Below are 22,405 nucleotides of genomic sequence, written 5' to 3'. Positions count from 1 at the left end.
ATACATACACATACATAGCACACATTGCAAGCACTTGGCAAGTTTCCGAAAATATATAGTTTTTCTTACCAGAAATTATATTTACACATTGTTATATTTTCACCCATTTATTTTTGTAAAAATAAGTTTAAGTTCATAAGAACTTCTCGAATATTTAAACCTTAAATATTCCCATCAAAGTTTCCATAATGACGTTTAAGACTACTAATCGCGTTTAACATTGTTAATCACCCTTTAATCCCTTTTTTAATCGCGATTAGATTTTTAGAAAAATTCGCCATAGTTTCCCCTAAACTATGACGTTTCCCACGTTACAAAACGCGTTTAAATCATCAATCAATTTTCCAAAATCACCACCTATCGCAAATTAAGTTTTTTTTTTATAACCAACTTTGCATATATACATTAACTAATAACCCCTTCATTTTCCCCCATGAACTTATATATATATATTTACCATGCTTCTAAAAAAAATAATGACACTTTATGTATTTTTACATGGTCATTAAATCAACACATTTCCTCATGCTTTTTAACTAGTTCACCCATGCACATAAACTTGTTTATGTTCCTTTTAAAAATATTTATATCACAAATCATGTCCTTAATAACTTGTAAAAGTTATATTTATTAAAAATTACTTTCCAATTTATAGTTTAAGTTCATGGATTATGAAGGTGATGATCTTGCTTAGATCTAAACATCTAAACGTTTAGATCATTATTTTTAACCATGTTCTTACAAGATCATAATCTTTAAACACCCTACTTTAATATAACCAACAAGAAAGTACAAACTAGTCTACACAAATCAGCATATAATACATATTATTTTTATTATTATATTTCTTTTTGTAGACTTTTTAGTTTATGATTAGAGTTTTAGCTTTGATTTTTTTTTTATGGAGTTCAAGATGAACAAGTCATACACTAGTCTTCTACATAATAAACAAACATGAAAAAAAATAGAATGGAGATGTCTTACAACTAGCACAAGGCTAGGGAAGCACTAAAATGAAGAAGATGTGAAGGTTATGAAGAGGTGAGAGCTCCAAATGCCTCCTAGTGCTTCTCCATGACTTGCATCTTCTTGAAGTGTATAAGGATGGTTGTAATGAGAATTTTTAGTGAAAACAAAAAGTGGTGAAGAGGGGTGTTTGGAGAGCCGTAGGTATGAGGGGAAATGGAGGTGGTTGTGTTTGTGAAATTTTTTGAATGGTAAATGATAAGAATTGGTGATATGTAAGGTAACTCTTATGATTTGCTAGTAGGTGATTTAAGTCAACAATATCTTTCACACCATGTCTTCTAAATCTTTTCACTATAACTCATAAGTAAGTAGGTTATGGGGGTGGGCCTTAGTATGGCCGAAACTTGGGAAGTTAGACATAGTTTTTTTTTTTTTTAGATTAAACATGTGCACTTGTTGAGATATTTAAGCAATTAGTGTGAGTCTTGCATAATTAAGATATTAACGATAGATTAGGGTGTTAACTAGTTTACTAGTTTAGTGGGTATCGTTTTGGGATGGTAAAAATGCCACTAGTTCCCTTGTTGTTTCGATATCGGGTGATATATAAAAGACGCTATATAATACCGGGAGCTATGGTTTTAATTTACCATCGACGCCATAGCTTTTATTTAAGGCCTTTATGACGCCAAAATATGGCTAACTAGTTCGCTAGCTTTTTAGTGTAGGCAATTGGATGGTAGGAATATCAATTGTTCGCCTAACGACTCGAATTTGGACAAGTTGTGAACAATACGGCGTAGCACCGAAAGCTTATGTTTCGGACACCTCACTATTATCCTCATATTGTTCCATGTATTTGTCATCATTTGTCATAATTCCGAAGTCTCGAAAATGCTAAATTATAGATTCGGACGATTTAAAATTGTCATATTTTTAGCGAAACAGACGTTTTAGTGATCAGGGCGTTGTACCGGAAAGTCCTAGCTTTTTGCAAGATATGTTTTCTCATTAGTGTTTTCTTATGTAAATGGACTCAGTTAGGTTATCCATGTGTCGTTTTTCATTGTTTCGTTCTGTTTTCACGGTTTTGCTGGTATGAATAGTGTGACCGTGAATAGTGCGCGCAACACTTTCTACCAACACTTTTTAGGACATTGTTTGATTGGTTTCGCAATAAGACGGAAACCAACATGTGTTTTAGCATTGTTTTCTTGTCCTAACATTGTTATCTGTTTTACGACACAGTTACGTAATTAAATTACGCTAAATGCATGAGATTATGTAAATAAACATAGTGATTAGATTGTACGGAATCACCGGTTATTTGCCATTTGTCACAGATAACGGTAACGAAAGTATCGATCCAGAAAATCATCGAAATTAGGTACCGGCACCGAAAATGCTCGGTACAATACGGTATAGTATTTGAAGGTAAAAATCAATAAATAAAGGTATGGTGCTAGACCGGTGTCGAACCGAAAGTAACGATTCTGAAAACGCCAAAGGTGGGTACCAAATTGGTACCGAAAATGATTTGTATAGTAAATTTGGTAACGATACGATACCGGTTTGATTACAGGATTTGATACGATTTGCTCATCAATAATCTAAATATCCAAGTTAATTTTATATGCTACAATTCATTCATTACAGAAAAAAGACAAAAAATAAAGCAAAATAAGTTGTTGTGTATATAAACACCATTCAAACGGAATACAGTTTACTTACTGTGTGTATGAAAAGTAATCTAAACGGTGAAATTATTTGCATTGCTACAGAATTTGATGAGCTCGGTACCAACCGGTACCGAAAATACCGTTACCGAAATCCCCAAAAGTAGGTACCGGTACCGAATATACCTGGTACGGTACCGGTCGGTACTGGTACGACACCGGTATTTGAGGGTAAAAACCAATGAATACTATGTCGAACCGGTACCGAAAATACACCCGGTTTAGTAAATTTAATACCGGTACCGGTACCCAATACCATTCATTTAATTCAATTTTTGTTACTGTTCATTCCATTCTGTTTTTAATATATATGTAAATGTAAATGTAAATGTAATGATCCTAAAACAAAGTCTTACAAGAACCATCTAAATCACATGGTTGCCATATTACAAAGAAATTTATATAAATTGGCTTTATGTACTTGTTATATGTTGATCGGTCTGTAGCTCCTTGCGAGATGCCTTTACTAAATTTTAATAAAATAACCCATTTTCTTTAAAAAAAACAATGAAAGGTTTCTAATGCACTTTAAATCTTGTCATGATCTAATGGTAGGAATAACTAAAATTTGTCTCAACATAAATTGAAGTTGGGATACATTTAGGTGCTTTGATTTGGTAAGTGAGATGTAGTTGTGTTATAAAGGTAAACTACAAGATCATGAATGTATTGTTATAGTGAATGTACCAAGCATATGGTTGGTATCTTTTTTGTTTCGTTGGAGTTGTTCATGAGAAGTTTGAAGCGGCAGAGACAAAAAGATGCGAAGATAAAACAACGAGGATAAACATGTTACGTTTTTTGACCTAGGGTTAGTTTCACACGAAACTGGTGTTGCGTCAGTGATAAAAAAAATACATGAGGTGTTCACACAAAATAAATGATGCTCCGAAAACAAAGAAACAATTGATGCTCCGATTGATGAAACAGGAATACCTCTGACGATTGAGGCCGGATGTGATTGACTAGAGTTGTTTATAATGGTGATGCATTTTTTGGTGGCTGTGATACTGAATTCAACAATAAATAAACAAATTATATTATATTGCTGTGATGCAATTAGGGTGAGTGGGGCACTCCCCTAAGAGGGGAGTCCCATCTCTTACGCACACCCAATCAGGTTATGCCACGTCAACTTCCCTCTTAAACTCCCCTCACACCCCAATTTGATGGCAGCACTCCCCTCTTAGGTGACTTATTTTTTTATTAAAAAAAAGAAAAAAATCACTGATTGGTTGAAAATGAGGCTGGCTCCACCAACAACCCTCCCCTTCTTCGGTGAACTCCCCCCGACCACCCTCCCCGAATTGGGTCACCGCAGGGATGGCGGCGGTGTTCCCGCTGGAGGAATTGGGTCACCGCAGCCACTCCCTGCTGGTGCCCCGCTCACCCCTAGGGTTACATGATATGTGTCATTTATATAGAGGACAAAGTTACAATTCATACCCTATTCTACTGTTTAGTACACAAGTGGTCTATTCATATGACTTATAAGATGACGTCGTTGAAAAAGATAATATCTTGTATGTATATAATTCTTATCATAGTTATGCATGCTAGTTCACTTTGATTTTTTTTTTTTTTTTTTTTGAATGACTAAAACCACTACATCTTCCTTTTGCAGGATTTAAATACACAATCACTTGGTTGGAAAATTCATTATTTTTACCACCAGACTATCCATTTGTTTAAATGATATTCCTCCAAAAACTTGGCATCCAAAAAGGTAACAATTAATATTATGTGATTAAAGCTAGGCATAATGGACCACAATCCATGAAGGAAATTATTAATAAGTTTACAAATTACAAAATATGAAAAGTGGTGCCCAATTGGGCCACAATCGATCCCCTGCCAGAGTGGCAGTAAGATTTCATGGCAGTAAGATTTCACAACAATGAGAGCATGGTCCACTAAACCAAAGTTTGAATGTGCTACATCTTACAAAAATCTTACCTTTTTTTCACACTCCCGAATTAACTTATTTTCTTCACTTCTACTTTTTCTAGTCGAGACATGCTCTTAAGAACCCTAACCTTACTCTTCAAAATTTAAATTTCAACCAATAAACAAGGATGGTATTTTAAATTATATAATATAGAGTTAACTGTCATTTTCGTCCCTGTGGTTTGGTCACTTTGGCCATTTCAGTCCATTTTTAAAAAATGCGCCATTTTCCTCCCCGACGTTCTGGAAAGGTGCCATTTCAGTCCAAAAATCATAACCCAGTTAAGTCGGTTTGTAAATAAGGACTGATTGTGTAAATTTGTAACATAAAGGACCATTTAAGTAAAATGTATAAATATTAATATAATTATAAAATATAATATATATATATATATATATATATATATAATGTATACACACACTCTCAGTTCACACACACACTCTCTCTCTACTCTCTCTCTCTATGCTCTGCAATCACCACGACCTTTACCTCTCTACTCCGGTGACCGGAGTAAATCCGGCCATCTTTCCGACACCTCACACCCCCACGAACCAAACTAACCACACACCCCTCCACATCTCACAGATCAGACGAGAGAGGGAGAAAGTCGGAGAGAGAGAGAGAGAGAAGGAGGCGGGAGAGAGAACCGGCGACGGTGGGGGTGCCGTTTTTCCGGTGAGTTACAGGCGGCGGCTGTCACACCCCCAAAATCCACCTGCGGAGTATCACCGCTTGGGAGCGTGACTGACCAGGATCAAGCCACCAATCATATCGAACATGTAATTAATATCAAATACAATAAATGTAAACCAATCATTCAATACGATAGGTGTTCAAAACATAATCATAGTTTATAAGTATAGCGGAAGCATAAGTACGAAAACCCAAATGTGTAACATGAGTTCAATAAGTTTCAAAACATAATCCATGCTCCACAACGACCTGCTCCTCCCTGTGCAAACTCCATAAGTATCTAACGACCTGCAAGGCATGTAACATAGGATCAACAACTAGTTGAGCGAGTTCACAGTTAACAGTTCGGTAATAGTATAGTGTGAGTAGTAGTATGTTCGTTCGTTATGTCATGTATCGTATTAGTTTCCATCGCGGCCTCCCAGGCAGGTATGCGAAGATATTAGGGGATGTTCATCCCGAGTATTCTAGACTAGGTTTACCTGTATCGCGGCCTACCAGGCAGGTGTGCGAAGATTAGCAAATTTTAGTTCGCGGCCTTCCAAAGGCAGGTGTGCGAAGTCAGTCATAATATCGCGGCCAACCCTTGGCAGGTGTGCGAAGATCAGTTCTATAAGTGTTACTAGTCTAGTCATGTTCTTATCGTTAAGTTCTATCAACTGAGTATGTACAATAAAGTAATCCAATCCCATTCCCACCCTGGGAACCCCATGCCTTGGCTGTGTGAACTCACCTTGGTTTGCTCGGTATGCTATGCTCTAGGGTTTATCAAGTGTCTAAATCCGTTACACACGACCTAGGTTATATTGCACATGATACGATGTAAGTGTTTGCATCCAATTAGGGTTTGCAAGTCATTGATATTCAAGTAATTGTGTTCAGTGTGATTACGGTGTACAGGATGGCATAAGATAGGTTGTTCACGTATAGCAGTATGCAACATCACACAGATTCGTATACAGACATAAACAGTAGCATGAAGAATCATACAGTAAGCATACGGTGACATGCAATGCCACATCGTGCCATATAAGGTTTTGAATTCAGTATTGTAAACACCATATATGTAACTCAGACTATAATAACCTCAACGAAAGTCATATTAAGTATCATTGTAGAGAAATTCGGACTAGTGCATGTATTTCAAGAAGTCAGGCCCATATTGCAAGTTAACACATTCAACAAAGTTCATCAAAAGAAATCAACAAGTATATGAAACTCGGACCATAGGGCTACCCCCCTTTAAAATTCGGACAGGGGTATCCCCCCCCCATAAACTCGGACAGGGTTACACCCCTACAAACTCGGACAGCCTTGATACTTGTCCCAAAAAGTCGGACTAGAGCCATGCCTTACAAAACTCGGACTAAGAGCTCAAAACTCGGACAAGGAGGGTTTCCATTCACAAAGTCGGACAAAGGGGTCTCAAACCTAAAACTCGGATGATGTAACATAAGAAGGTCGGACATGGCTTTACAAAAACTCGGACTACATGTGTGTTCATCAATTAATTCGGACCAATATACAAGTCATGAAACTCGGACCTCCTTAGCTTTGTTTGAAACTCGGACACATGAATATACTCGGACCAGTTTTAATTCAATTGAAACTCAGGCTCATGGAGCCTTTATAATCTCGGACCTTGTTATGTTTTAAATAAAACTTCGGACAACCATTAACACTTACAAAGCTCGGACATCGTGTGTTTTATTATCAAAACTCAGACTATTTCATGACCAACATATTTTATCAAAACTCAGACAATCAAAATTGCGATTGAAACAGTTACACACTTACGTTCAACAGTTTCGTTCTCTTACAATCAAAACCCTAATTCATACTAATGTAAAATGAAATCAGTCATCAACACTTTCTACAAATCAATCATTTCGATCATCAAGCAATGGTTATACAACAATCAACACCAGTACACAATAATTAGAATTCAATAACACCAAATCATTACATGTGGAACTAGGGTTTACATGAATCACAAGAATCAAGGATTAATAACAATCAACCAATCACAAACAATGATTAAACAATTACCTTGATTCGATTCTAGATGGATTGGCAATCAAACTTGATGCAAAAGAACTTGTGAATCCAAGAATGATGGGAAGGTGTTGTAGAGAGGATTAGAGGAGGTGAAAGTACGTGTTTTTGATTCTTTGTGAATGATTAGAGAATGATTAGGGAAAAGAATTAGGGTTATGAGTTGTTAAAGTTTCACTATCAACCCTAAGCACCCTTTAGTATTATTTATTACACATGTACACCATCTCATAACAATTTCATAATTTCACCACCAAGTTCATATATTTACCAATTTCACAATTAACAAACAACCATGCACAATCAAACAATCAAAACATATATAATTCCATGGCAATCAATTGTGCAAATAAACGACTAGTCAATACATGAACGTGCAATAAATGCGAAATAGAATCTTGGAAATTCGAGTTGTCACAGCGGCAGTGGTGATGAAGGTCTGATGATGATGATGAAGATCGCGATGATGATGATGAAGGTCGATGATGATCGATGATGATGATAACAGATGATGACGATGATGACGTTGATGGTGGTGGTTCCGGCGGCGGCGGTGGTGACCACCGGAGCTCCGGTTCCGGCGGCGGTGGTGAGTATGCAGGTAAGGTGTTTGATGAAATGTCTGTGTGAAATGAAATGTTTTAGGTGTTAGGTTTGTTTGGCTGTTTTGGTGATGGCGATGGTGGTTATGGATGGGACGTTGACTGTGGTGAATGAGGGTGGTGAATTGGTGATGGTTGTCTGAGATGTTGTTGTTACTGGAGTTAGAGAGAGAGAGAGAGAGAGAGAGAGAGAGTAGAGAGACAAAGGGTAATGTGGTGGGACGGTGATTATGGATTGGATGGTGAGGGTGGTGAACGAGGTGGTGACGGTGGCCTGAGATGTTGATGGCGGCCAGGGCTAGTGGTGGTAGTGTTTTTATATAGAGTAGGGAGAGAAAGGGAGGCGGCAGGTGTGGTGGTGGTGGTGGTGTGTTAGTGGTGAACGAGGTGGAGATGGTGGTATGAGATGTTGGTGGCAGATCGGAGTGGTGGTGGTGGCAGTGGCTGTGGTGGCGGTGGTGGGAACTGGTGATGCAGGTGGTGGAGAGTGTAGAGATAGAACAGGTTTGGTTTTGGTGGATGGTGGTGGTGTTGGAAGGGGATGTGGGTGGGGTCTGGTGTGGCGGCGGCGGTGGAGGTGAAGGTGATGGTGATGGTGGTGGTGGTGGTTTAGAGAGAGAGAGAGAGAGTAGAAAGAGAGAGTGTGGCGGTGATGGTGTGGTTACAGGTTACTGAATGTGTGTATATTTTGTATAATATAGATTTTATAATTATATAAATATTTATACATTTTACTTAAATGGTCCTTTTATTAACAAATTTACACAATCAGTCCTTATTTACAAACCGACTTAATTGTGTTATGATTTTTGGACTGAAATGGCACCTTTCCAGAACGTCGGGGAGGAAAATGGCGCATTTTTGAAAAATGGACTGAAATGGCCAAAGTGACCAAACCACAGGGACGAAAATGGCAGTTAACTCTATAATATATTTTTTATACTTTTATCATTACATTTTCTCTCTCTTCCACTTGCAACCACTTTTCAAAAACATTAAAAAATTATGAGTAAACTGTCATTTTGGTCCTTGAGGTTTGATCACTTTTGCCACTTTAGTAAAAAACTCAAACCTATTGAATCTGGGTCCCTGTGTTTTCAGTTTTATTGTCATTTTGTTCCAAAAGTGAAATCAGCTCATATTTGTCTAATAAAATCCTGGTATTTTGTCATCTTCCTAAGGGATAAAATGGTCATTATACTTTTATTATAACACATTATTACTTAAAATAATAAAATTAAATAACCCTTTGACCTCAAGCACAAAGATTATCATCTTCCCAAAAAATCATCTTCTTCAAACCCTCTCAAGCCCTGCTCTGTAAAATAACCGCTCTACTCACCAGTAACGTTCACATAACCGTTATTCGTTCAGTAGTTTCAATTTCGTTCGCTTTTAAGTTTTCACAATTTGAAATTAGGGTATTTCTTATTAGGAATTGAATATCTCAAATCGCCATTGCTTATTGTTGCTGTATGATTGATTTTGCTTATCCTAGGGTTAACTGTAAACGTTTAGATAATTTTTACATGCTTATTTCATGATATTTGCTGCTTTTTTGGAATTAAACTTGAACGATTGCTAATTTATGAAGATTAGTTGCGAATTTCTACTAATTTCACATGCATATTTGCAGTTGTATGATATGATTTTGCTTAACTTAGGGTAAACTGTAAATATATACGTAATTTCACATCGTTATATGCATTTTCTTAGAAGTAGAGTAGAATGATCTCTAATCTTTTTTAAAGATGAGTTGTTCTGTTATGAAGAATTGTGGAAATAACCTATTTGATTAAACTTACCGACTCATAAAATGGATGAAACTGGTGGTAATGGAAGCTTACTGTCTTTATAGATAACCTGTGTTTGAGGTGAAAGGGTTATTTAATTTTATTATTTTAATTAATAATGTGTTATAATAAAAGTAGAATAAGTATTTTGCCCCTGAGAAAAAGAACAAAATACCAGGATTTTATTAGACAAATATGAGCTGATTTCACTTTTGGACCAAAATGGCAATAAAATTGAAACCACAGGGACCCAGATTCAAAAGGTTTGAGTTTTGTACTAAAGTGACAAAAATGACCAAACCTTAGGGACCAAAATGGCAGTTTACTCAAAAATTATAGAGGTGAATAGTATCTCCTCCAAATTTACTAATAAACTGTAACTTTTTTCTCATTCTTTTCTTTCCTCCTCTCACAACTATTTACAATCACTCTAAAACTTATAAGGGTTACACTCGAGTAAATATGAAGGATCCATTGTGAATGCTCTTTATATCTTCAATACTCATGTTTTCGCACCCAAATTAATATACATAACAATTAGGGTAGGATACTAGTAACAGTTTTTAAAATTTTCTATGTATTTTTTGTCTTCTTGTGAGCTTTTTTTTATTGTTTTACGTTTCACTTATGGCCCTTCAAGTTTTACCTATTTTTTTTCCTCTTTAATCGAGTTGTCTACGTTTAGTCTACGTTTTACGTCACGTGACAGTATAAATTCACATTTTTGTTTTATAATTTTTCCCGGTGATTATCGTGTACTTAATACTTAGCACGCTTAATGACCCCGTGCCCGTAACGTGATGCTTAAACACTAGTTTAAGGATACATTCTATTGAAACTATTTTTATATACATTCTATAAACTAATTAAACAAAGTTTTTCTAAATATTATAACTTGTTAAAATTGTTTGGCCAACTAAGACCACCCGTAGTGGGACGTTATTTTTAAAAAAAAAATTGAAAAAAAAAAACGCCCGGAAACGCCTCCTCCACCATCACATGGGGCGTTATTTTGTAATTTTTTTGAAAAAAAAAGCGTCCGGCGTTTTATATAAAACGCTCAACAAATATTGTGTCCAATTTGACTGACCAATGGGAAGGGGGATTAGTGGTCCAAGTGGGATGACATGTACTGACATGTTTGACCGGAAGGGGCATTACTTGCTTTTTAGTCTGACATTTTTTGACAAGTGTAAGTTTCTTTTTTTTTAATCCTTTTTAATGATTGGAAGGGGCATTACTAGGCATTATTCCCACTACGCCACTTTTGCAATAACGCCCCATGCTGACTGGACCGACACGTGTCGAATAATGCCCCATGGTGGGGGCATTATTTTGTTCCACCATTACACATGGTCTAATGAAGACGTAATTAAGCAACATGATCTTGCATTGGTAATCAGAGTATGAAACTTAAACAAATTGGGAAAACATTAAACATGCTTTCTTCATTCACAAACCAACTTCCTGATAATATTCATATTCAAACATGATTAGTTTCGTCAAAACTTAGAAGACTCTTTCTCAAACACTTGTATTTAGTTTTTTCTAACACGAAAGACCTGATTCGAGTGGAGTTTTACGACCACGGTCTGATCGTGATGCTTCTATTCGCCTCCTATAACATGTGATCTTTTACATGGACAACATGTTACATTATGTCATTATGGAATGTGAAGTGTTTCTAAACCTTTTTGGGTATACAAAACAATGGATTATGTTAAAGTTCGATAAGTCGATAACTGACGTCCAAAACTTCTTAGAGCTACACCGCAGTTAGTAGCAACACTTAAGATCTCGATCCCATGTCGAGGAATGAGGGGAATGTTTAGAAGTTCGACAAAAGGACAAATTGTTAAGAAATGTAGCATTAAACTTAACTGTCGAAATTTTGGGTGAAGCCCTTTTCTCGTAGTTATAAGAACTAATATCATCAACATTTAAACATAAGGGGAATTGGCCTGTAATAATCCTAAATAGAGATGATTGGCCATTGATAGTTCCACCTTTGAATATTCCCCCTACCAGTCCCACCTTTCACCTATTTTTCCTACACCGGTCCCCCGTTAAAAAAAAACTTAACGGAGTTAAACTTTTTTTCCAAATTACAAACACATTTTTAGGGCTTTTGATCAGAACGACGATACAAGTCCATTGATGTAAAATTTACCTCGAAATGGTGCTCCAAATGACTTGATTTTTGTTAATTAGAAATTTAAACGCCCGACTTGAAGCTCCATTTTCATCGTTTGGAGTACCATTTCGAGGTAAGTTTTACATCAATGAACTCGTATCGTCGTTCTGATCAAAAGCCATAAGAAAAATGTTTGTAATTTGGAAAAAAAAAAACATAACTCCGTTAAGTTTTTTAACGGGGGATCAGTGTAGGAAAAATAGGTGAAAGGTGGGACCGGTGGGGGGAAGATTTAAAGGTGGGACGATCAATGGCCAAAGACCTCTAGTTGGGATTATTACAGACCAATTCCCCTAAACAGAATAACAAACAACCAAACACACACATATATACAGGGGAGCGATCAATTCATGATCAATTTTGAGTAGAGAAGTTTGAGAACCGCATAATGCACGTGTACCTTAAATATATTGCATCCATTTGAAGTTGAGCTTTAATTCATTTTCTATACAGTTATTGTGTATAAAAAAATAATACATATTTGGTTATAAAAATGCTATTTAGGGACTGTAAATTGGAGCCTAAATGAAGTTTCTAAAGTTAAATCATCTTTTCAAATTTATCATGATTCTTCACCCTTTGCATGGACCTAATAAGCAGTGCTATCAAAATACCTACATTTATGAAATTTGTTAATGCCAATTAAAAAGAAGAGTTAATTACTGTTTTCGTCCCTGTGGTTTGTCAAAAATCACTATTTCAGTCCATTAGTTTAAAAATTGCGATTTCAGTCCCTGTGGTTTCACTTTCGTAACCATTTCAATCCATTTATACTGTTAGTACAGGGACTGAAATGGTTACGAGGTGGACTGAAATGGTTACGAAAGTGAAACCACAAGAATTGAAATCGCAATTTTTAAACTAATGGACTGAAATAGTGATTATTGACAAACCACAGGGACGAAAACAGTAATTAACTCTAAAAAGAATATAAATTGCAGCATGAAAACTAGAATAAATCACCTGCAGCAACAAATGATCCCTTTGCTAAAAGTTGCTTGCCTAGTGTGCTAAACGCGACACCAAGATTTATGAGCGTACCGCCTATAACTGTGTACATGGTTGCCATTTGCAACATTGTTGCCTTCCGAGCTGCTCTCTCGGACTTATGCATATGAAAATACATCAAAATGGTTACAAAGTTACAAAACTATATATAAAATAAAGGAAAATTGGATTTTAATAATCCCAACTTTGACATTTTGGCCGGCAACAGTCCCAACTAAGGAAATGTTTTGTGACAGTCCCAACTTTTAACCTATTTTCGATTAGCGATCCCATACTAACTAAAAGTTAACCCAGTTAGTTTTTGCTGACGTGGACTACTTATGTGGCAAATAAGTCAAACTTTTGCTAACGAGGACTGCTTATGTGGCAAATAAGTCAAAGTTTTTGATGACGTGGACCGCTTATTTGGCAAAGTTTTGATGTCGTGAAATGCTTATGTGGCAGTCCACGTCACCAAAAACTAACCGAGTTAATTTTAAGTTAGTATGGGATCGCTGAGGGAAAATAGGTTAAAAGTTGGGACTGTCACAAACAAGGGCGCAACTTTCAAGGGCCCGGGGGGGGGGGGGGGGACCCCGAACTTTTCACTCAGTAGTGTTATGTATGTACGGTGTTTTCGACCCCCCAGTTTTATAAAAAAAAAAATACTTATATAGAACTTTTAGGTCCGGTGACTTCCGACCCCCCGGTGGAAATTTTCAAGCTTCGCCACTGGTCACAAAACGTTTCTTTAGTTAGGACTATTGTCAGCCAATATGTTAAAGTTGGGATTATAAAAACCTAATTTTCCTAAAATCTATAAATAAATAAATAAACAAACTACCTCGAGAACTCTGACACGAAGTTTAAGGTCGCCTACTTCGAGTTGTTTAACAAACTCTTCAATCCGTTGAACTCTATAAGGCATTGACATGGTGTTTGATCTTGCCTGAAAGTTAGTAAGATATGCTTCTTTTAGCATATAATTTTATAAATCTGTATTTTTATAAATTCAGAGATTAAATTTGTTAAATTCAAATTACATCGTCTGCTTGTTTTCGCATTTCCGCAACTAGTTGTGTTCCACTTGGCTGCTGTTCTTTGAGATCTAACAGCTCCTGTAAGGATTTTTTTTTTTTTAGCTGAAAGTTGTATGATTGCAACAAGACGTAAAAATATGTAACTAACCTGTATGTATGGTGAAGCAATCTTGACAAATGAAAAATTTGGATCTAGCGAGTACCCAATTCCTGAAAGGAGACATTACCGCACTTATACATACGCCCATCTATACATGATATATACATCCTATGCACATACAATATGATGCCCACACAGACAAAGGTGCACATACATTAGGGGTGTTTATAAAAGATTCCGGATCCGATATCAAATCCGAAATATCGAAAAATCCGTATCCGAAATTTCGGATTCTAATTTAGATATGGATTTCTAAAAATTTCGGATAATCGGATTATCCGGTATCCGAAAACTAAAAATAATAGTAAATAAATATTACGGGAGCACTGTGTTTAGTTTGAAATATAGTAAAAAATAGTAATCAATCGGATTCGGATGTGGATTTATAAAAACTTTTTTGTTTTCAGTGTTAGAAATTTGGAAAATCGAATACAGGTTTAGTGAAAGTATGTGCATAAAATGCATGCACATATATGTGTGGGCGCTCGGGGGGCAAAAGTGAAAGTGCACTGATTTTAACGTTATTTTACTAATTTCGTGAAAATAACGTTAAAAGAGGGGATGGTTGATCATGCATCATGTGGTGGCGTTGATAGCCGAAAGACAAGGGAGTACATGCACTAATCGGCCTTTGTCTCAATTGCTGAGTCTTATGTGCCTTATGTCCAAGGCTTGATGCAAAACTACTATCGAGCCGGGGGTCTCACTGGAAGCAGCCTCTCTATTCCTACGGGGTAGAGGTAAGGTTTTCTACATCTTACCCTCCTCAGACGCTACCTTAGCTTTGCTATTGGTGGGATTTACTGAGTATGATGATGATGATGGAATACAGGTTTAGTTTTTATCTATGCACGAAACAAATTTTTTTGATTTTTTTTATATATTCGGATATCCGTTTAGATATCCGTATCCGAAATTTCGGATTCGGATATTAAGATTCAGTTATTCACTATCTGAAAACCGGATAATCCGATCTTGAACACGCCTAACGTACATACACACATAATTTCAAGCTTACCTTCAAGAGTGGAAAATGCCCTAATTAGAAAAGCGAAGGAAGAAGGGAACCGGAAAGGTTGATCTGTCGCTATACAAAATAAGTCCTGTGGAAAACAAATCCAGATAATATATATATATGTTAAAAAAGGTACTTTTAAGTGTGAATAAAACGCATACCTCGCCTATTGCAGCCAAAGTTTGCTCCTGATAATTTGACTGATTTAGCGAATTATCCAAAAAGAACTGAATAGATCTCCTAACCTATCATTGAAATATAGAATCAGGTATGATGAACAAATGTGCAGGATTTAATCTAAGATGGTAAAATAGAGTAAAATGCCATTTTCGTCCAAAGGTTTGTTTTTCCGCATCTAGATCCAAAAGGTTTGAAATCTTGCCATTTTCATCCAGCTCGTTAACTCCATCCGTTTTTCTCCGTTAAGTCAAGGGTATTTTCGTCTTTTTTGTTAACTTAAAGGGCAATTTGATCTTTTTCACTTTATCATTTTATGTCGAAGCATTTAGCAGCATAATGTGAAAAAGACCGAATTGCCCTTTATGTTAACAAAAAAGACGAAAATACCCTTGACGCAACGGAAAAAATGGATGGAGTTAACGAGCCGGATGAAAATGGCAAGATTTCAAACCTTTTGGATCCCGATGCGGAAAAACAAACCTCTGGACGAAAGTCGCAAAACTGGCCAAACCTCAGGGACGAAAATGGCATTTTACTCAAAAATATAATTATCTTTTGCGTACTGATGACATGTCTCCAGTAGGCTTTAGTGCTTCAAGGCTTATCAAACTGTTCATAACCTGCACGGTATGAAATACTAAATTAGCTAATTACGTTTTCATTACTTTACGGTATAAGAAAGGGCAAATTGGATTTAAATAATCCCAACTCACTGTTATTGGCCAATAATAATCCCAACTCATTTAATCACCAATAATAATCCGAAATATTCACTTTTGTTTGTAAAATACTCTCAGTTAAAAAAACACTAACTAGGTTAAAAATTTGCTGATGTGGCATCTGATGTGGCCCTTTTAGCTGATGTGGCAGTCTACGTGGCATTTTTGATGACATGGCAGCTGATGTGGCAGTCTCGTGGCATTTTTCGATTGTGTGGCAACTGATGTGGCAGGTGACGTGGCAAGCCACATCAGCAAATTTTTAACCTAGTTAGTGTTTTTTTAACTGGGAGTATTTTACAAACAAAAGTGAATAGTTCGGATTATTATTGGTGATTAAATGAGTTGGGAATTTGGGATTATTATTGGCCAATAACAGTGAGTTGGGATTATTTAAATCCAATTTGCCTATAAGAAAGCTTAAAAAAATTACACAATTTCAAACCTTTTTTGCATCTTTTTCATAAATTGCATAAAAAAGATCCATCAATCTTTCTCTTGTTAACGACTTAATCTCCCCCATCATACCAAAATCGTAGTAGATTAACGATTCATCAACATCAATAGCAAGATTTCCAGGATGAGGATCAGCATGAAAGAAACCGGTTTTCAGTATCTGCAGACGTTATACGTATTTTATGACAATTTAATTAAAAATAAGTTAAAATGATGAATAATAAATATATGTCCTAAACCTGTATCAAGTATGATTCAATGGCATGTGTAGATATTCGGGATCGACTGTAACCCCTTTGTTTTATCGCATCTAAGTTATTGATTTTAATGCCTGTTTAACATACATTTTTAACACAAACTCACTTATAAGTAATAGATTGCATAGTTTTAACTTTTAACGAGTAACTGAGTTTCGATTGAAACCTGGAACATACTCCAACGTTAGCACCTTGGTTGCAGTATAATCCCAGAATACTTGCTGCACGGTAAAAATTTTGAATTAAAAAAAAAAAATCAGAATACCATGACACTTATTTTTGAGTAAAAATGTCATTTTCGTCCCTGAGGTTTGATCGTTTTGCGACTTTTGTCCAAAGGTTTGTTTTTTCGCATTTGGATCCAAAAGGTTTGACGTCTTGCCATTTTCATCCGGCTTGTTAACTCCATCCATTTTTCTCCATTAAGTCAGCGGTATTTCCGTCTTTTTTGCTAACTTAAAAGGCAATTCGGTCTTTTACACTATATGTAAAAAAACCGAATACCCCTGAAAAAGACCGAACTGCCCTTTAAGTTAACAAAAAAGACAAAAAAATACCCCTGACTTGACGGAGAAAAATGGATGGAGTTAACAAGCCGGATGAAAATGGCAATATTTCAAACCTTTTGGACCCAGATGCGGAAAAACGAACATTTGGACAAAAGTCGCAAAACTTGCCAAACCTCAGGGACGAAAAATGGCATTTTACTCTTTATTTCTTCTTCCTTAAGTTCTCTGTACATTACTACTACAAACTGCATTGTAACCAAGTTTATTAATAATTAATGAAGAGTCGGGGAAGAAACATACAGGCACTCGGACCCACTTTATATTACGAAAATCTCGACGGAATCTATCAGCGTTTTTCCCTTCATGTATATAATCAATCTCCTGGTACAAGATCCTACAAACAAAATGCAACCGAAAACTAATTAATCAACTTACGATTGTGAATTTGTGATCACAGATAAATAACGGAAACTTACTTTTTACATTCATCGTAGACACCCATCCAGTCCCTTGTGGGGCCACCAAGAGTTTCACTTCTTTGAAAATACTCTGCAACTAACTTTAAATTTCCTGAATAAAAAGAGTGTATGTATGAATCACTGTAGAGAACACAAAATAGTAACAATAACATAAACGAACAAACGAATAAACGACACCAACGTAAATCGATGTCAAAAAGTTTCTTCAATCCAGGTCTTTGAACTTTAATGACTACTTTCTCCCCGTTATGTAATATCGCACGATGCACCTAAACAAAAATCTTCATCAAATCCATATGACCATATCAAAAGTAAAAGATATCCATTTGAACTAATTAATTAGATTTAAAAAAAAAACGATTAAAAAGACAGGATTCACCTGACCGAGACTAGCAGCTGCAATCGGTTGTTCTTCGAATTCCCTAAAGAGTACATCAACTGGAGCCCCTAATTCTTTCTCGATAAAACCTTTTGCTTTTGCCGCTGTGAAGGCTGGCACTCTGTCCTGAACCATATGATTGCCACAATAATAATAATAATAATAATAATAATAATAATAATAATAATAATAATAATAATAATAATAATAATAATATTAATAATAACTGCGATAAAACATTAGAATCCACAGAGAAGTGAGCCTATACCTGTAATTTGGCGAGTTCATCGACAAATTCATGCGGAAATAAATCCGATCTTGACGAGAATAACTGGCCGAGTTTTATAAAAGTCGGGCCGAGTTGAAGCACGCGTTCTCTTACCCACGAAGCTGTTTTTCTTCTTCGGTTTTTCTAAATACGTATACAAAAGTTTGTTAACTGATAGCAGAACTGCAGAAACCCAAGATTATTCAGATTAGACATTCAAATTTTAAACCTGTTTTTCCTCTGTGAAAGAACCGGGATACGTCCACTTTGCATTGTCTAACAGAACACGAACGCGCAACGAAAGAACAAAAGACCACACGTCTATTGATCGTTGTACCGAGTTATAATTCTCATTTGCCCATCGGAAACTTTCATCCGAAGGCAAGACCTTATACTCTTCAGACGGTGGGAATCCCGTATGCTGTTTAACTCCTACGGACTTAATTAGCGGCGGTGTGACTTCTCGTTTAACAAGACTTGTTCCGTTACCGATTCGTATCGGTCCATTCGCAGTTTGTGATCTTTGTTTTGACAGCGGTTTATTATTCACCGCCTCATGTATGGGAACCATGGTGATCGGTTGACCTTTGCTTCCCAATATCGGCCGACCATTTGTGTAAACCTTTGACAGTTGACCGTTGGTGCCGGGTTTCATTGGTGATCCTGTCTGCTGCATCTGAACATGAAACCTGTGAAATTTAACGATTTTATGCGGCCTGCGTTCATGCGTAACTAGGTTCTGAATAGAAACAGATGTTGAGAAGCTGAGATTGTGTGGTGTGATCCCCTGATTAACCAATTGCACATGGCAATAGCAGCTGTTGGAAGCTGGTATTGCAGTCATTTATATAATAAGCACACACCTGAAGTTTTAAAAATTTGTGAGCCAAACAGAAACCGAATCGATCAAACACACTAAAACGAATTCGGTATAAATCATACAAGCTGCATTGCAGTTGGTTCCATAGTTATCGATAGCGAATAGCGACAACGTAACTATATGCTACGTAGCGATAGCGATGAAACAGCGCCCGCTATTTCGTGTTTAGCGATAAGGTAGTTAAAAATTTAAGAAATAAAAAATAGCTATCTACAAAACTTTTTTTATATGTATAACGTTAGTTTTATACCTTTTATGTATAAATTTATAAGTTTAAGGACCAAATGTAAGCTAGTGAAAATAGGGGGGTTAAATGTTAAAATACACAAACTAATTTTATACTTTTTATGTAAATTTTACAAGTTTTAATGACTAAATGTAACCTAATGAAAGATAGAGGGGTTAAATGTTAAAATCCATAAACTTATTTAACCCTAGAAAGGCTCAAACGCAACAAAAACGCAGCCGCTCTTCTTCTTCATAGTTTCCAGCAAGTTTCCGGCAAGTTTCCGGCAGAAATTGCAGGTTTCCGGCCGGAAGTCGTCGTCGGAATCCACTATTTTCACGCTATACACCATATAGCGACCATGTCTCGCCTCGCCACGCTATTCGCGATAGCGGTCGCTATGGCCGCTGTCGATAACTATGGTTGGTTCATAAGAATGGATGCACTTTACAATATAGATTAATTACGAACCAACCATAGTTATAGTAATTAATTAAAGGGAAAATTACGAAAATAGACATCGTTGACCAAACACTTTACAATATAGAATTAGACATGACATCCCTATTTAGCCTTCACCAAAGTAGTCAGCCTTGTTTCCACCAATCAAAAGCTGCCACATCAGCTCCATCGGCTAAGACGGCTAGGATTTAACCTACACTTTAGCGAGACAGCCGAGATGACTATGATTTAGCCTACACTTTTTACGAGGTGGCTAGACGACTGAATGGCCGAGACGGCTAAGTCTACACTTTTTGCAAGGCGGCTAAATCGGCTATGATTTTTTGCCTACAATTTTTCTAGGTGGCTAGACGACTTAATGCTTGAGACGGCTAAGCCTACACTGTTTCCGTGATGGCTAAGACCACTTAGGGGGTCCGGGGCACCAGCGGGGAGGCATTTCGGTGACCCTATTCCCCGAGCGGGAACACCGCCGCCATCCCTGCGGTGACCCAATTCGGTGAGTGGCAGCGGGGAGAAGTCACCGATGAAGGAGAGGGGGAGATGGTGGGCCAGCCTGATTTTCAACCAATCAAAACCTTTTCCTTTTTTTTTTTGAATAAAAAAACAAGGGGAGTTAAGAGGGGAGTGGCGCCATCAAATTGAGGGTGTGAGAGGAGTTTAAGAGGGGAGTTGACGTGGCACACGAGGATTGGTTATGCGTAAGAGAGGGGACTCCCCTCTTAGGGGATGCCCCTCTCACCCTTAGGAAACGGCTGAAAAGTGATGTCTATATTGGAAAGATTTTAGGTTAACATTGTATATTTTTGTAATTTTCCGATAATTAAACCCAACTATTACATCAAAAGAAGAAGGGAACTTGGTCTGTAATAATCTCATCTAGACGTCATTGGTCATTGGCAGTCCCACCTTTGAATATTCCCCCTGCCAGTCCAACCTTTCACCTATTTTTTCTCCATTGGTCCCCCGTTAAAAAAACTTAACCGAGTTAGGTTTTTTTCCGAATTACAAACAAATGTTTTAGGGCTTTTGATCAGAACGGTGATACGAGTCGATTGACGTAAAACTTACCTGGAAACGGTACTCCAAACGACTTGATTTTTGTTAATTGGAAGTTTAAACACCCAAATTGAAGCACCGTTTTCGTCATTTGGAGCACCGTTTCGAGGTAAGTTTTACATCAATCGACTCGTATTGTCGTTCTGGTCAAAAGCCTAAAACAACTGTTTGTATTATGAAAAAAAAAACTTAACACCGTTAAGTTTTTTTAACGGGGGACCGGTGGAGGAAAAATAGATGAAAGGTTGGACTCGCAGAGGGAATATTCAAAGGTGGGACTGCCAAATGCCAATAATGACCAATGACGTCTGTCCAGGTGGGATTATTAAAGGCCAATTCCTCAAAGAAGAAACCCAAACAAAAAAAACATAACATAAAATCCAAATTAAAGCAACATACAAACAAATACGAATTAATCACTAACAACGACGTGTTTCGGAATACGAATCATACAAACTAAGATATTCTAAACAAGCAACAATAAATCAAAGAAGCAACAGATAAATCAATAACCTACATAAGACAATAAATTCAGTTTGAACAAGCAACAATAAGTTGTAAACAAACAATCAAAGAATATATAGATTTGACAGTTGAATGAAGTGATGATGCTTACAAAAGTGATGAATGAAGGAGATTCAGATGCAGATCTTACTGACGGAATTGAACGTAGTGGAATGAAAAACGACATATAGAAAAATATATAGAATTTGGCAGTTGAATGAAGTGGGAGACAAGTAGCGTAAAGAATTGTCACTTTCTGTTGCTGCATTTTCATATAGTTTTAATTCTGTAAAACGACAAGTGTGATGTCGATTGTTGGAGGTTGTTTTTGTAGGTTGATTGATTGGTTCACGGTTGAAGTACGTGTTGTTCATAGGCCATGGACCATGGTTGTGTACCTAAGGTAGTATAGGTATCAACAAACAAGTTACATAACAATGGTGTTGGTTAGGTCAGTTTGCTACAAATACATGTAACCGCTTGAATAAGTTATTTGAAAATAAGTTCAATTGGGCTACTTTTTTGGAGATTTTTTAGACCCATTTCACTTTCATTATCTAGTGGAACAATAACTTTTTCTATGTCATGAAAGTCTCTCTTCTCTCCCAACTATAACAAGAGGATTCATGTTTTCTTTTATTTAGTTAATTAATTTTTTTTTGGCAAATTGAAAAATAATAATCCTATCTTTCTGAAATTGGCGGATAATAATCCCAAGTCAGTTATTAGCCAATAATAATCCGGCATCGTCCAATTTTTTTTGTAAATTAGATCGCCGTTAAAATAAGCTTAACGGAGTTAAGTTTTTTTTTTCAGAACTACAAACCGATGTTTT

At 36.6% G+C, this 22,405-nt stretch overlaps 1 protein-coding gene across 1 annotated transcript; it reads right to left on the bottom strand.

Annotated features, from left to right (window-relative positions):
• Positions 1-12,363: 12,363 nt before the first annotated feature.
• Positions 12,364-22,001, bottom strand: LOC110889675 (protein ACTIVITY OF BC1 COMPLEX KINASE 7, chloroplastic). Its single transcript, XM_035979609.1, has 18 exons — positions 21,683-22,001; positions 18,669-19,302; positions 18,440-18,583; positions 18,172-18,297; positions 17,974-18,061; positions 17,790-17,883; positions 17,614-17,707; positions 16,971-17,025; positions 16,787-16,878; positions 16,537-16,707; positions 15,936-15,992; positions 15,354-15,437; positions 15,196-15,280; positions 14,166-14,227; positions 14,021-14,095; positions 13,822-13,926; positions 12,954-13,095; positions 12,364-12,604 (listed from the first exon to the last, which is right to left on the bottom strand). The coding sequence occupies exons 2-18, from the start codon at positions 19,281-19,283 to the stop codon at positions 12,531-12,533; spliced, it is 2,163 nt and encodes a 720-aa protein (XP_035835502.1). The 5' UTR covers positions 19,284-19,302; positions 21,683-22,001; the 3' UTR covers positions 12,364-12,530.
• Positions 22,002-22,405: the final 404 nt, after the last annotated feature.

This window comes from Helianthus annuus, chromosome 11 (assembly GCF_002127325.2).
Source record: "Helianthus annuus cultivar XRQ/B chromosome 11, HanXRQr2.0-SUNRISE, whole genome shotgun sequence".
NCBI classification, from domain to species: Eukaryota; Viridiplantae; Streptophyta; class Magnoliopsida; order Asterales; family Asteraceae; genus Helianthus; species Helianthus annuus.
The sequence above is the reverse complement of the archived record's forward strand: the minus strand, read 5'-3'. Positions and strand labels throughout refer to the sequence as shown.

Excerpts from the sequence above, each read along its gene's own strand:
- LOC110889675 (XM_035979609.1), bottom strand. The coding sequence starts at position 19,283 with ATGACTGCAATACCAGCTTCCAACAGCTGCTATTGCCATGTGCAATTG. Across the intron at positions 17,884-17,973 it reads ACTTTTTGACATCGATTTAC|GAAATTTAAAGTTAGTTGCA; the intron begins GTTGGTGTCGTT and ends CTTTTTATTCAG. Across the intron at positions 16,879-16,970 it reads AACGTTGGAGTATGTTCCAG|GCATTAAAATCAATAACTTA; the intron begins GTTTCAATCGAA and ends TATGTTAAACAG.